General features: G+C 50.2%; 1 protein-coding gene across 5 annotated transcripts in view; it reads left to right on the top strand.

The window, feature by feature from the left end:
- The window catches only part of GAB3 (GRB2 associated binding protein 3), a 75,668-nt gene extending 66,629 nt beyond the window's left edge, over window positions 1-9,039 (top strand). For 4 of the 5 annotated variants that reach the window (XM_087748535.1, XM_087748534.1, XM_087748537.1 and 1 more), the window contains one exon: window positions 201-4,877. In XM_087748535.1, coding sequence (XP_087604661.1) covers window positions 201-317 — 117 coding nt within the window. In that variant the 3' untranslated portion in view covers window positions 318-4,877. Of the gene's footprint in view, window positions 1-200; window positions 4,878-8,769 lie in introns of those variants that run through there. The other variant, XR_015702558.1, reaches the window with a different exon arrangement.
- Window positions 9,040-13,835: the final 4,796 nt, after the last annotated feature.

The raw sequence follows: 13,835 nt of genomic DNA, 5'->3' as shown, positions 1-13,835 counted from the left end.
GACAGGGTGACAGATGGATAATTATAGCTAAAGCAGGCTGTAAAGCAATACTTTTGTCAGCTGATGTCACTGTGAGCTTCAAGGTGAAGTGAAGCAATCAAGGAACAAGGGAAAAGGAAAACAGAAAACCAAGCCAAGTTTCACTAGCATCCCTTTTCAACCCTAAAATTAATATGTTGGTTTTTTCCTCTCTCCCACAGAAACCTTTTCTCTCTGAGGAGCAGAGAGTGGACTATGTCCAGGTAGATGAACAGAAGACTCAAGCTTTACAGAACACTAAGCAGGAATGGACAGATGAGAGGCAATCGAAAGTCTAAAGGAAGAAGATTTGGCATCTGGAGGATGTTTTTTTGCACTGGAACCACAATGTTGATGAAGCAGCTATCACAGTAGAGTTCAAAGGCAGAGAGAGTTGTAAGATGCTTACGGAATGGCATTTTTAATAGAAACCTTTGATTTCAGCTGGCAATAGTATGTCGAATGAGTGAGTGGTTCACTGATGATTAAAGTAATGCATTACCCTTTTTACTGCCCTTACCAGTAAGCTACATGGTACCATTTTCTGGCATGATTCTGCAACGAGTCATACACTTAATGTTAACAAATCCACTACATGTTGCATTAATCTAGTTAGTCCTGCCTTTTCCCTCTGTTGCATAATTCCCAGTTGCTAAAGCTATTTTTTGATATTCCTACAAGTACTGCGGGTGCTCAGAGTGCTTTTATGGCAGCGGGCATCTGACAGGTATTGGTGACTAATCAACTAAGGGCTAAAATACTGAAACAATAAAAAGAACTTTTTGAATATATAGTGCTTAAGCAAAGAGAATTTTGGAAAATATTTTTCCCCTGTGTTTAAAACGTCTGAACTGATGCTGTCAGAAACTCAAAACAGGACTATGTACCAATGGGACTGGGACGCATGCTCTTTGACCCTCTGGATGACGGCCATCATATTAAGTTTCTTCTCTCCATTGTGGCTGATACTTGTCGCCTTTCTGTCTGATTCCTACTGCTGTTGTCTCCCCTATCTTGAGGAGTGTCTTCGGCACAGCACAGTACAGCTGCTCCTCTAGCAGGAGGCTGCAGGCACACAGCTCTTGGCTGGCCAAAAAATAGAAAGGGAAGCTGTGAGCCTGTTTCTGCAAGTCTTGGGAGAACTGGCAAAGGATCAAGAATGCTTTCATCTGAACTGCAGAAGAAATGCTGTTGGAATTGCTGGTAGCAGTCATCAAACTGATTGTTTCACTAGACCCACCCACAAAAAAAAAGAGAATTAGGAAGTGCAGCGTGCTCTGAGAGAGGCTAGCAGGCCTGCCAAAATAAAACAACAATGCACTTACGCGGCATGAGGACCTCTGGGTTCAGGAAGCTTATCTACCTTGGGACTTGTTACAGGCACTATCTCAGGATCACATATGTGTATAGTTTATAACATATTTAACTTTAAAAGCTTGGCTGCAATCTTTATTTTAAGGTGGCACACAGCCACTTGAATCATGGAAGTATGCAGTACCGCTGAGTGTCCCACACTGGATTTGATCTTGCAGGCTTTGCTTGTGCAGGTAAGTCCCACTAGCCGTAAGAGGTCTGATCCTGCCAGCAAGGACAGACAGCCCAGGACCCTTACGAAAGATTTCCTTTGACAGTGCCAAGTTGCTGGCCTCCCTTCACGTGCCTGTTGCTACCACGTTGTATTACTGTAATCTGACATCCCAAAAATGCTGATTTACCAAACGGAGGTTGTAGAAATGTCATTGCAGAAACCACTGGCATTTCAAGGCTCCTACTTACTGTCCTCCATGCACCAATTCTGCTTCAGCCATTTGGGCACTCTGGGAGGCTGAGAGACACGGCAGTCGCACGTCCCGCTGGGAGAGGCAGCGTAGCTAACAGAAACAACATTTTTCTCCTACCTCAAGAGAGCTGAAGTGCTTGCAAGTCTCGCTGCTTCTTTAGAGCAAATACAAAGCTGGGGATCCGTGGTGACCAGGCTCTTGCTAACTTACCCTGCAAGAACAATGAGCCTCACCAGCGCCTTTACTGACTCTGGGGCAAACCGGGCACCCAGGCCTGCGGGCATAAAGTGTCCTGGACTAGAGCTGCTTGGAAAACCGGGGTTGATACTGCAGATAGCTGACCTACTGTTTCCTCCTACTCTGCTCCTCCCCCCTGCAAAGCTCTGAAATGAAAGTTAATGTTCCTAAAAGTTTTGAAAAGAATTCAGATTTTTCCGTATAAATCTTGTCTGTCTGGTGTGAAATTTAGTTTGTTAAAACCCAGTTGTTTTGTCCTAAAGCTGATTTAGAAGAGCTCTCAGCAACCGTGCCCTGGGTGTGGTATTGCAACAAGGGAAGTGGGTTTGGGGAGAGGCGGCGGAGAGCTGCGCCGCCACAGCGGTGGCAGAGAGAGGTAAGCAAGGAAGGGCCGCAGTCACAGAGACGTTTGCCTTTCCGCTCAAAAGAATTGCCTTTCTTTCAAGGTGTACAAATAATACATGTCACTGAAAGCTTTTTTCAGTACTGAGAGAGTTAAAGGACCAGCTAAGACGTGTATGACAGTAGGGGACGGAAAACATCCACAAAGGGCAGGTAAAATTATGCTATGCTACTGCAGATCCCAAATTGCAGAGTGATGGCATGGCAGCCTCCAATGCAGATTGCAATAGCATACAAATCAGCTCATGTTTGACTGGAGTGTTTCTTTTCATGCTGTCAGAAAAATCTTCTGAAGTGGAAAAACACCAAGTTACTGGAGACAACTGACTCGCTTGTTATTCTAGTTCTTTGTAAAAATATTTAAACTTTGACAAACCTGGCTAATGGATCATTCAGAAGTTTAGAAAAGAAAGAGTTCTTTTGGATTTTTTTTTCTCCCTAAGAGGACATAAACATATAGCTTGGCAGGGACTGTCCTTAGATCAGAATGATGCCCTTTCAACTTCTGCATGTCCCCTGCTTGCCCCCACTGCTCTCTTATCTTGATCAAACGCTGCTCACTGGTTTCTAGCTTTCAGTTTGTAACTAAAAGCTAAGTTTGGGGGTTTATTCAGGTTTTTCATTTAAGGTCTGTTTTTACCTGCTGCTCCAGGGTCCGTGACATGCATTCTTGCACAAGCACAACACATGAAACAGGAGCAATTAAAAACACACACAAAAAAAAAGTTTTAAAAGCAGAGCAGTCCTCCCCCAAGGCTTTTTTTGTTTTGTTTTGTTTTAGTCAAATTCCACAATACTCCAAAGAGGGGGAAGAGGGGGAAGATGGTGGGAGGATGGCAAAGGCCAAATCTGCTGCGGCCACCCCATCATTAAGGATTTTGGTGTGAACAGAGCCACAGCAGCCCCTGCTGTGGTACGCGATGGACATACCTATGGGCTGCCCCGCTGCCAGCCGCAGCAGCCCAGGGCCGGCGCCCGGAGAGCCTACTGGTGGGTGAGGAGGGATGCTACGGAGCAAAAAGGAGTTACTGTTTAATCAGGTCTGTTCTTAACTACTGATCCCGTGGCCAAAGAGGAAGGAAAACCTGTGAAAGCACCTGAAAACTGAGTCAGCTTTTGACAGCGTCATGTCTGAAAATGTAGCCCAGGCAAGAGCCTGTGGTTAGCGCTGGCTTCGGGGTCAGGCAGGCACACTCCTGGTAGCATCTTCTTTTTACTGTGGGTCTGTTATGTTGTTATTTGTATGTATTTCTTTAAAAAGTATCGCAAGAGCTGATGCAGAGAGAGGCTCTGCACCTGAATGAGCATGGGGTGGCCAGTGGTCTCTTAGGAAACTCTTGTCTCCTGGGGGAGCTGGCGTTGCCCGGCTCAGGACTTGTAGTGCCTTCTCCAACACGGCTGGCATTTCTCATTTAAAATGGAGAGGAGCGCTAAACGAGCAGAATAGTTTCTGCTTAATTGGAAATGTTGCTCTGTGGAGTTGCCAGGTGAAGCTCGGTTGCAGGACAATGCAGAAAACAAACCAGCGCAATGGTTTTGTTCCTGTGGTTATTGTTAGGGCAATCAGCTGGATTCCCCCCACGGCTGGCACGGCCGGTGAGTGTGCCGACGTGCCAGCACCCAGGCATGGGAGAGAGGAGATCAGAGACAAGATGGATCTCTTTTACTGGAATGGTCTGTGGCCGCGGAATACAGAAATAGCCTGCGTCAAACACCTGCTTGAAATACATCCTAATATGGCCTTACTCTGCAGTCTTTCGATGATCACCCACTTCAGCAAGGCGTAGCAGGATCCAAGACTCATTTGCTTTTTGGACTAAACTGTATTTTCCTTTTATAATTCCTTTATTACAAGAGGCAGCATTAAATTCCTTACTGGCAGATAGGAACACTTTACCTGAGAAATGTCAACAGCCATCTAACTCGAGCCCGGTGTTTTCAACCAGCTCACTTTTGCCAACGGTAGCGCCCGCTCTCTTCTGTGTCGCGAATTACACCACAGATCTAGATTTTGGAGTTGCATTCACTTGAAGTGATTCAGTGGTTTAGTAATTCAAAGACCATCAGATGCTGTGATGAGAACGAAGCACAGGGCAATGCCTTTCCTTTGTTCCCCTGTTCCGCAAAACTTGCTCAGGTTTTAAAAAAAAAAAAAAAAAAGCCACCAAAATAGCAGACTTTTGCCATGTCAAAGCCAGAATATTTTTTGTTCAAATAAAAATAAACTTTTGTCTTGTGCAAATGAAGCATTATACATTTTTTGTATTTGTAAATCTGTAGGGAAGCGTTAAACAGTCATCTCTGTTATGAAGGAGTCATTGATAGAGGGAAGGTACCTTCCCTCATTGACAGAGGGACGATACCTTCCTGATGTTTCATCGTAATGTGTTGTATATATTTGCACATTAAACTATATATCTCTTTTCTAATAAATTAATATAAAACGTAGCTGTGATCTTTAATTATTTTGATAAGCGAAGGTGCTCATGGGGAAAACGTCCACATTTTTCATTTAATGCTTTTTCCATTTTTTAAATCTTTTATTAGACTGTGACTTGTTTGCATAAATTATTTGGATGCAAATTCAAACAAATTTGCAAATTAATTTCATACACCTATATATCAGGAAGATTATTCGCAGGTGACTTGAGAAACAGAGAACGATGAAGTTGCAACCTGGGCTCGTGTCTGCGTCCTCCTGGGGCCCGGGAGAGCCGCAGCCCCCCAGCTCCTGCCCCCGCCGTAGCCGAGGGGCAGGAAGGGGCCGCGCTTGCTGCCCGAAGATGTAGACCATGAGCACAGATTTGTTCAGCATATGCTCTGGGCTTGGATACACAGAAGAGTTGTTATTTAACCTGATCCTTTAATTGCGCTGTGCTGAGGAGCGTAGTTGCTGTTAATCTAATTTCCAGGTGCAGCGAGCTGGGGACGTGGGATCCTTCCCACATGCGCATCCCAGGGTTTTGAAGAGGAAAGGAGGCAGTCCACGGGAGCAGAGCTGAGCAAGCCTAGCGGCTAACAAGCATGGTAGTTTGGGAAATAGTTTATTTATTGCTTCAGGCAAGTGTCACTTTTGGATCTGCGTGCTTTGTAATCCTGGCTGGATACTCACTGCGGTGAATCGAGGGACTTGTAGCGCCTACGGAGCCATTGATGGAAACTTGGCTGCGCAACTCAAGAAGCACAGACGTGTAATTTAGATAAGCCTATGCCTGGGGACTTGATACAAGGGAACCGCGTGACATTTTGTGTTCAGTCTTATAAGGAGGGCAGGTCGGATAAATAAAAGGTCAGATAAAGTCTGACTGCCAGTTCACAGGCTGCTTCCATGTCCTCTCTCCAGCAGAGATGGGAATGGCCCTTTCGGCAGGGAGTTCTCCCCAGAAAAGTGCCCTCTCTCTCCTGCACCAGCTCCCAAGCCCTCGGAGGGAAGCAAGCGGTGCCGAAGCCACCGCCGCCCCTGCCACGATGGCGCGGCGTGTCCCCTCCGTGGTGGGGACTGCTTCCCAGCGCAGCGGCGGGGGGTGTCACAGAGGGTCCCGGCACCCGGAGCATCCCTGCAGGCAGGGACAGCCCGGCCCGGGGGAGCCGAGGCCCTCTGAGCTTGCGATCGAGAAATTGGGCTCTGCGAATAAACGGCGCTGAAAGGAAGCAGCATGAGGCTGCACAAAATTCAGGAAGCTCTCAGACTTCTCACGCCTCTGTGCAAAGCACTTTGGTGATTAGATAATAATAACGGGAAAATACTGATAGCAAAAAGTATGACTGTGTAAGCACTTGGTAGAGGTTAGCCCTTCTAATCACGTCTGCAGTTTCAAAGCACGTAAAACACTTCCCTGAAGCCAAAAGCCATGGAGCAGCCAGTTACCAAACCCAGGTCATCTTCACAGGGCGTGAAACACAAACCCCTCCAAAAAGGCAGGAATTCCCTGCCACCCCAGTGCTTTTTGCCTCTCTAACTCTTTTGGTTAAGAGCGCAATTGCTTGGGTCTTTTTTTAGCCTGAGATGCTCAACAGAGCACTACCTCAAACATGGGCATTCCTGTGTATCGTGTCCAGGCTGGGGACTGTACCAACGCAAGGTTACAGGTCTTGGGCCACAGTGGCGATCTCTCATTTCTCTCCAGTAGATCTCCAAGAGCTTTCATGAAGGGACCTGTACTTTATTTCTGATTTTTCATGTGCGCTTTGAGGGACAGTGACTCCCCCAGGGCTGGTGGCAGCGGCAGAGACGGCACCTGGGTCTGCGGAGTCTTAGTCCTGCCCTTTTGCCAGCAACTAATGCAGGCTGCACGCTGTGTTTTGACAGGTCTTGAGATCTGCGTTTCCCCATCAAACAGCATCTAAAGCTCCTCTTCCAGTTGTTTAGGGCAGAGAGCGCAGAGCGACTTTGCTCTGCCGGTTGTACGTATTTATAGGAGCGCTCTGGGTGTCAGCAGCACCGCATCCAGCGCTTAAACACGAAGGATGCGTCTGGCGGAGGTTCAGCCCCTTCCCACCTGGGGAGCTGATCCCGGGCCTTGTTGTAATGCAGGAGCGAGCAGGGAGTGACCCAACCTTCCATTCATTGTCCTGTTTTGTTCTACTTTGATATTTGATTTTCCTTTCACATCCGATTTTAGCATAAGCGCATTGTTATACAGCCCCAACGCGCCCTGCTCCAACAGCGCGGGGAGCTCAGCGTTGGCAAATTCATCACTGGGTAAGAGCCTGAAAAGCCCTTGCTCTGCTGGTGGGCTCTCATCGAGGGCTTTGAAGTTTCACGCAATTTGGGGGTGTTTTCCTTGCAAGTGTTTGTGGTGGTTTGCTGCTTCATTCAAAAATGTTCTGTGCTTTGTCTGGGAGCTCAGCTACATGGAAGTGCCTCTGCCTGTGCCGCTATCAACAGAGGCTTGGTTTTGCTACTGCTGCTGTTATTTCTTAGCTTCTTTCCCCGCATGAACAGCACAGAGCAATGGGGAAGACCTACTCCGTATTCTTCCCACAAGGAAAAAAAACACAGATCCCCCACATGAAAGTAGCAGTTCTGCCGCCCACCCCAGGAGGATGTCGCTCCGCAAGCGCCTCGGCTTTCTTGGGGAAGGCACAGAGCGTTTTGTGGAGTTACGGGATGATGGAAAAGGCAAAACGTCAAATGAAGGCAGTGCTGGAGGGTGTCTGCCAGCGCTGGAGGAGATGCCAGAAGGCAAACATCGGTTTTGCCTTTAGGTTTTCAGATCAAAGTCCAGGACGAGGTTTCAGTGCGCCCTTTTGTACAGCCTGAGAGAGACAGTTCCTCTACAGAGAGAGATGAGGGTTGAGTAATAAAGGGATTCATAAAATCTCTGAGGTCTCGGTAACTCTTTGGTCTCTCTGTTTTGTATTAACGTAGCTTTTGGGAAGCAGCCAGGCTTGCCAGGCAAAGGGAGCCAAGGTTTCCAACAGGAGTCCTGGTGGGGTTTGGGTGCCTCCACCACTGGGGCTTCCAGCTGAGATCCCCTTCAGCAGCCAGGGCTTCAGAGGTGCCGAGCTGTTCCCCTCCAAAATCGAAGTGCCTCAGGACCCGGGCCCCTTGGGGCCCCAAAACTCCAAACTGGCAGAGGCTGAGAGATTTGCCCTTGGCCACGGGAGCAAGTGTTCCTCCGGCATTTGCATCTTAGGGAACATTCTTTCAGACTATGAACTATTTACTTAGAAGCACTGAGCAAGCCCGACGTACTGACGCTGGCAAAGAAAGCTCCCCAAAAAGGGTAAGAGCTTCCCAGCAGAAAATGTATCTTGCCTTTGGTGTATATTTTATCCGTGAAGATGAGGCAGTCAGCAGGGTAGTAGGCAGGTTGTTTACAGTTCAAAAATAAGAGATGTTGGTTTTAGTTATTTTTTAAATAAGAAATGAAAGATTCATCATTTTTTAGGTTTGACTTCCTCCGCAGTTAGTCAGAAATCATCAGGAAATGCCACTGAAGGAAATCCGTCCTGTTCTGCCCGGTCAGCACAAGGAACGTGCCCACGCGGAGGAGGGCGGCGGGGGGCTCTGCTTTTCCCGGGCCGAGCTGAGTGACGCAGCAGGGATGCTGAGGAGTGAACTCGCACGACATGTAAAGCAAAAATGACAGGGAGACAAAATAAAGATGGATTCAATCCACAGTCAGCACATCCAGAATCTGCCTTTTGCACAAAATGAATATCTGGAATAACTCCAGAAATGTCAGCAATTTTTTTTCCATGTTTATATATAGCACAAAAGCATCTTCTACCATCCATTCACCTTGTCAGACTTTGCTTTTCTCTAAACAGCTCTGACTGTTAAGTGATACACAAGGCTCAGCAAACTGTTTTATTTCTATTGCAGACTTGCCCATTCCCCAGTGCTCCTCTCACCAGTGACCACACCGTTCCTCCCTCCACAACCTGCAGCCGGCCTGGCTCAAAAAGCACTTGAATGTTGTTATTTACCTCCAGCCTCTCCGGATCAAGTCGGGAGAAAGGGATGGTTTGGTGTTATTCCATCAGGTATGGTAGCCTATACACTTGTGGCTGCAAAAATGGAGACATCTCAGGGAAAGCACTGGTTTTTTCCATAGGCAGCATAATAATAATCCTCCTAAAGAGCTCTTGGTGACTCTGCTGACCGCAGTTGTTCACTGAAAAAGTAGAGGGAGGAGCGCGTAGAGTGGCTGGTCTGTATTGGGAGGAGGTGAGAAACACACGCAGGAGTTTGGAGCAAAGAGCAGAGCAGCTGTACCCGTGAGATTTGTTTCACTCCTGTAAATGAGACGCTGCATAGCAAAGGTTGTGTAGGTGAACAACCCCAAAACTCAGTTTTACAGGCTAGTACAAAGTCTATATCTTTCCTAGAAAGAGATGCTCTTATTCAGAACAGTATGCCTGTATTGCCTTAGTCTATAGCAGCGAGTGAGATGCGCCAGGTAAGGCAGCGAAGCATTGTTCATTAGCTCTTTGCATCACTCTCTGACTTGGGCTTCTCCGGAGGAGGCAGACACAGTCAGGGCCTCTTCAGGGTCCCAGGGAGCAGAGCCCAACCCGTGCCGGCAGGTCCCCAAGCCGCTGCACGACAGATAAGGAAAATCACCTTTCCAGGCAGAAGAGCAGGGGTGTCCCAGCCCTGCAAGATACTGTATCCAAAAAGTCTACAAGCAAAAAGAGGAACCGGCTCTGAACCGCCTCTCATGTTTATTGGGGTTATTTTTTCTACGGGTGCCTTTGATCCCGCTTCCCAGGGAAGCAGCAGGTTCAAAGAGCTCCGTGGCACAAGGAAACCCCCGAGGTCCTTCTGCCGGGGAAAGGCTTGGTGGGTCCGGCTGTGCGGCAGCACGGAGCCCGCGCCTGTCCAAGGGGGTGGCTGTGTGTGCCCGCCGGCTCTCGGTACGGGGGCATTGGCTTTCTTTGACAAATACGTAGGCCGTCGCTTTACCTTGAAAGCCCTGTGCAAGCTCCTTTTGCTGCGTGGATCAAGAGGAGAACACACGCAGCTGCTTGCACCTTCTCCCTTCCTAAGCACCCAGGGAAGAGTCTCAGCCTTGCACCTGGGGGAGGAAAACCTGCAGCCTCAGGAGGAGGAGGCAGAAAAAATCTCACTCGGCTGGAAGTCCTGCCTACAAATACTGTATCTGAGCAGCGGTTGGGCTGTGCTTTCCCAATATGCCCCATGCAACTATGAATGGTCAGAAAAGACTTAAAAGTCAGATTTCCCTGCTAACTCTGACGCTCGCACCGCAGCCAAGCAGAGTCCTCTGCCTGGAAAATGTTGACGCAAAGGCTTCCCAGTGCTGCAGAGCAGCGGTCGGCGTGAGATGGGATCAGTAACTCCAGCCCAGGGTTGAGCAACCTGTTTGTCAAACCGCGATCTGGCCGCTTCCCGGGGCGGTGCGCGCTTCCCCTCCGCGCCAACCATCGCAGTACAGAGGGCCAAGGTCAGGGCAGGCAGCGAGAAACCCAGCGAGAAAAGCTGCTGGGCACAGGGTGAGATGGTGCTGAGCAAAAGCAAGCCCTACCCTGCTGTGCCCAATACCTCGCTGCTGCTTCCCCAGGGAAATTACAGCCCAGGAGCCTCCAGCACGTTCAAGCACACTTTCATGGGAGGCTGGCAGGAGCTTGAGGATGTGCACAAGGTGTCCAAAGACATCTGTAGCTGAGTGGGTAGGGGCTCAGGGGAATACAGCTTCCACGTCTCAAAACATTACCTTTTATTTTGGCTTGGAAAGCATGCAAATAGCTGTCCTACAAAAGGTCTAGAGCCTCTCCTTATCTGCTGTTCACGTCGTGCATGGCCCCGCAGCCGTCACCTCGAGCAGGCAGGGGGAAAAAAGGGAAACTGCTTTGGTGAAAGAAGGCGGTCGGTGCTAGCGAATGGCCTCCGTAAAGATTTTCAGTCGTCATGGGATCTACTTTGTGCTGTGACTGGGTTTTTTTTAATAACCAGCCTCAGGAAATATTACAAGGCAAAGCCAGAGGGGAGAGCCAGTGCCAAGATCTGGGGGCCACAGGTAACCTCGAAACGAATCTCTGCCGCTGCCAAGGCAGAGAAGAGGAACCGCCGCCGCTGCCTCCTTAGAGGCTGATCTTCCATCTCGGATTGTGAAACCTTTCAGGGGGAAGTGGGCGATCTCTAGCTGCTGTTTGGAGTCATTTTCATGGAAGTCTCCAAATAGCTGTTACGCCTTAATGCTGAAGAGGGCATTTTTTAGAAAAGTGAACAAAATGCTGCTGCCACAGACCACATTTTGTTGAGGATGGTACTGAAAGTGGATGAAGTTCAGCTGTATTCCTCTCGCTCTCTTTCTGCTCACTTTCCCGCATGCTCGCAGCAGAGGGGAACGAGCCCAGCAGTAACTGGCGCAGCCTAGTGCAAAGCAGCGGGGAAATCCAGGACTTGGACCCTCAAGTACAAGCAATTCACCTGGATTTCTTCTTGCAAAAGGGTGTTTTTCATCAACTCATTGGCAATGAAATCAGTCCCAGTGCTGTTTTGGCTGATGCTAAATTGACTGAAGAAGTCGCTGCCTGCGGTTGCCCGTTCCCAGCCCCTGCAGTGACCCTGCCAAAGTCCACAAGGTCCGGCCCGCTTCTGCCAACACCAAATAACCCGACTCTTGGATTTACCAAAGTAATCCAGAATTGCTGATGTGGATTGCTCTTCTGTAACACCGAGTTAGACAGGTAGGAGAGAGCTCGAGGACGGCCAGCAAGCAGGGCTTGCCTCCGCCTCCCCGGGACGCTGCCCCGTGCCTCGTGCTGCCAGACGCCTTCCCCACGTACTTGTTCTTCACTTCACAACCCATCTGAAAAAGACGCCCAACCCCGAGGGGCTGCCAATGAAATAGTATGTACTGGAATTAAAAAACACACACATATATCTGTATAAATACTATTTATATCTATATAGTGTGTACATATCTATAGCTTGAGGACATGTATATGTATATATTCTTGAGAAGCACGAGACATCTGCCTCTCGCGCTGGGACTCGGAGGTGTGCGGGGGCCGGCCTGGAGCCGTGCCGGTCCTGTGGGGAGACCAGAGTTTCTATTTTGGTTCCCGCCTCGCTGCCCAGTGCCGGTTCTGCTGCGCCGGTGGGCACCAAAACCTGGGAGCCCATGCGCGCACCAGCAGCTCCCTGTGCTGACAGAACGGGCAGGCTGGGGAAAGGGAGAGGAAAACGCTTGTTTTCCCTGTCGCCTCCTCCCGTGCAGGGCTGCCCTGTGCCAGATGTGACCGGCACCGGCAGCGGGAGCTGTGCTGGGGATGCTGCAAAACACACCCGGCCGTGGTGACTTCTGTTTTCAGCCACGCAGGGGGGAACAGCAAACAACTTTCCATTTTGATATTTTTATTTTATTGCTATTGTAAATGTGCTCTCTCGTGCTCTCAGTATCTTGGAGGTCTGAGCCCATGCTGTGCCTCCTGGCGCTGGGGTTTAATGGCCCGTTAAGACAAAGCTGGCAGCGCAGCCTCCTGCTTCCAGCCACATGACTGCACCCTGCCGAAATCCCTGGTGCTACAGGTGGGTCACCAAGGGCAGAACTGGCCCCGCTCTCTGCAAACCCTTTATCTTCACCCGTATCACTGTCGTCTTTGGGAGATTAAGGTGAGCTATGGGTTACAGAAGTCGGCAGTCGTGCCACCTGTAACGATTTTGCTTCTGTTCCCTAATCAGGTCAGTAGATGACAGCGGCCAGACTTCACTCATACCCGCACACGTGTTGCTTATGGGATTTATTGCAATATTGATTGTTGGTTTTGGTTTGCCAGAAGTGGGTACCAACTCAGCGGTCGCTGCTGTGCTGGGATGGGAGCGGTGGCACCGACCCGGCAGCTCCTTACCCCAAGCAGCGCAGGCGCTGCCGTCCGAGCGTTCAGTCACGCAGCAGGACAGAGGGCTGAGCGCTGGATGAGCTGGCAACACGGAGCGGCCTCCGTACAAATACCTCCCCTCCGGTGCCCCGGGCTCCTGGTCCTGGGGAGATAAGGCAGCCAGCGGTATCTGGCTGTGCCCAGGCGCAGGGCTGCTCTGCGCTTGTGTGCAGGAGCGTGTTGGCAGGGGTGGGAACCTGCCAGCACCCTGTGGCTTTAAGGTGGAGGGGCTCTGAGCCTTGCTGCGGCCATCCGCTCCAGGACTCTACTTCCCATTGCTCTTAGCGTTGCATGCAAGAGGCTTTGCAGTCCCTCTTCTTGTTATTTTCACCACTTTTTCCCTTCTGAAGCAGGCAGACAACTGTCCATGTTAACGCAGCTGTTTTCACACTGTGGCACGTGGACTTCTGCGGCCTTTGGACGGTTCCCCCCATGCCCCGTGGAGGGTGGTGTTCCCGGGTGATACCCATCGCCCTGGGAACACGGCGCCCGTCGCAGCTAATCTTGGGCTGAGGTTGGTCCGTTGCCCCCCACTCCCAACCCGTGACCTGCTGCCTGTTGGGCACCAGCCCTCGACCCGCCCCGGTCCAGCGGCCAGTGGCACCGCCACCGAGGACTGCTTGACCGATGGTGCCCGCGATAAGCACCCACCCCTGGCTGCCCGGCAGCCTCTGCAGCCCCACGGCCTTCTTGGCCGCCATCCGGAGGAGAAAGCAGTGCTGTTTCCTTCGTGAGCTGGTGAGCTTCGATTCACACATAACCCTGCTGCAGCTGTGCCCGTGCCGGCTGCTCTTGCGTGGGGTTTTGTTGCTCCCCGCACGTGGGGACACTGTGGCTTTTCTGGGGGGGGAAGAGGGGACTCGGGGACCACAAGACTCTGTTGTCTGGGCCACATCAGCCGGAGTTTTCCATCACCTTCTCTGGTGCATCTTCTGCTGGCCGCAGGGACGCCTGCAGAGGAGGACCCCCCCTTGCACGGCACTGCAGAGCCCAGTTCCCTTCAGTGCTTACGAGTGCATCGCCCTGTAATACCGGCCCCACCAC

This window comes from Nipponia nippon, unplaced genomic scaffold (assembly GCF_047370975.1).
Source record: "Nipponia nippon isolate SJK-2023a ecotype South Korea unplaced genomic scaffold, ASM4737097v1 scaffold_12, whole genome shotgun sequence".
NCBI lineage: Eukaryota > Metazoa > Chordata > Aves > Pelecaniformes > Threskiornithidae > Nipponia > Nipponia nippon.
Note: the sequence above shows the minus strand (reverse complement) of the source record. Positions and strands in the feature narration are given on the sequence as shown.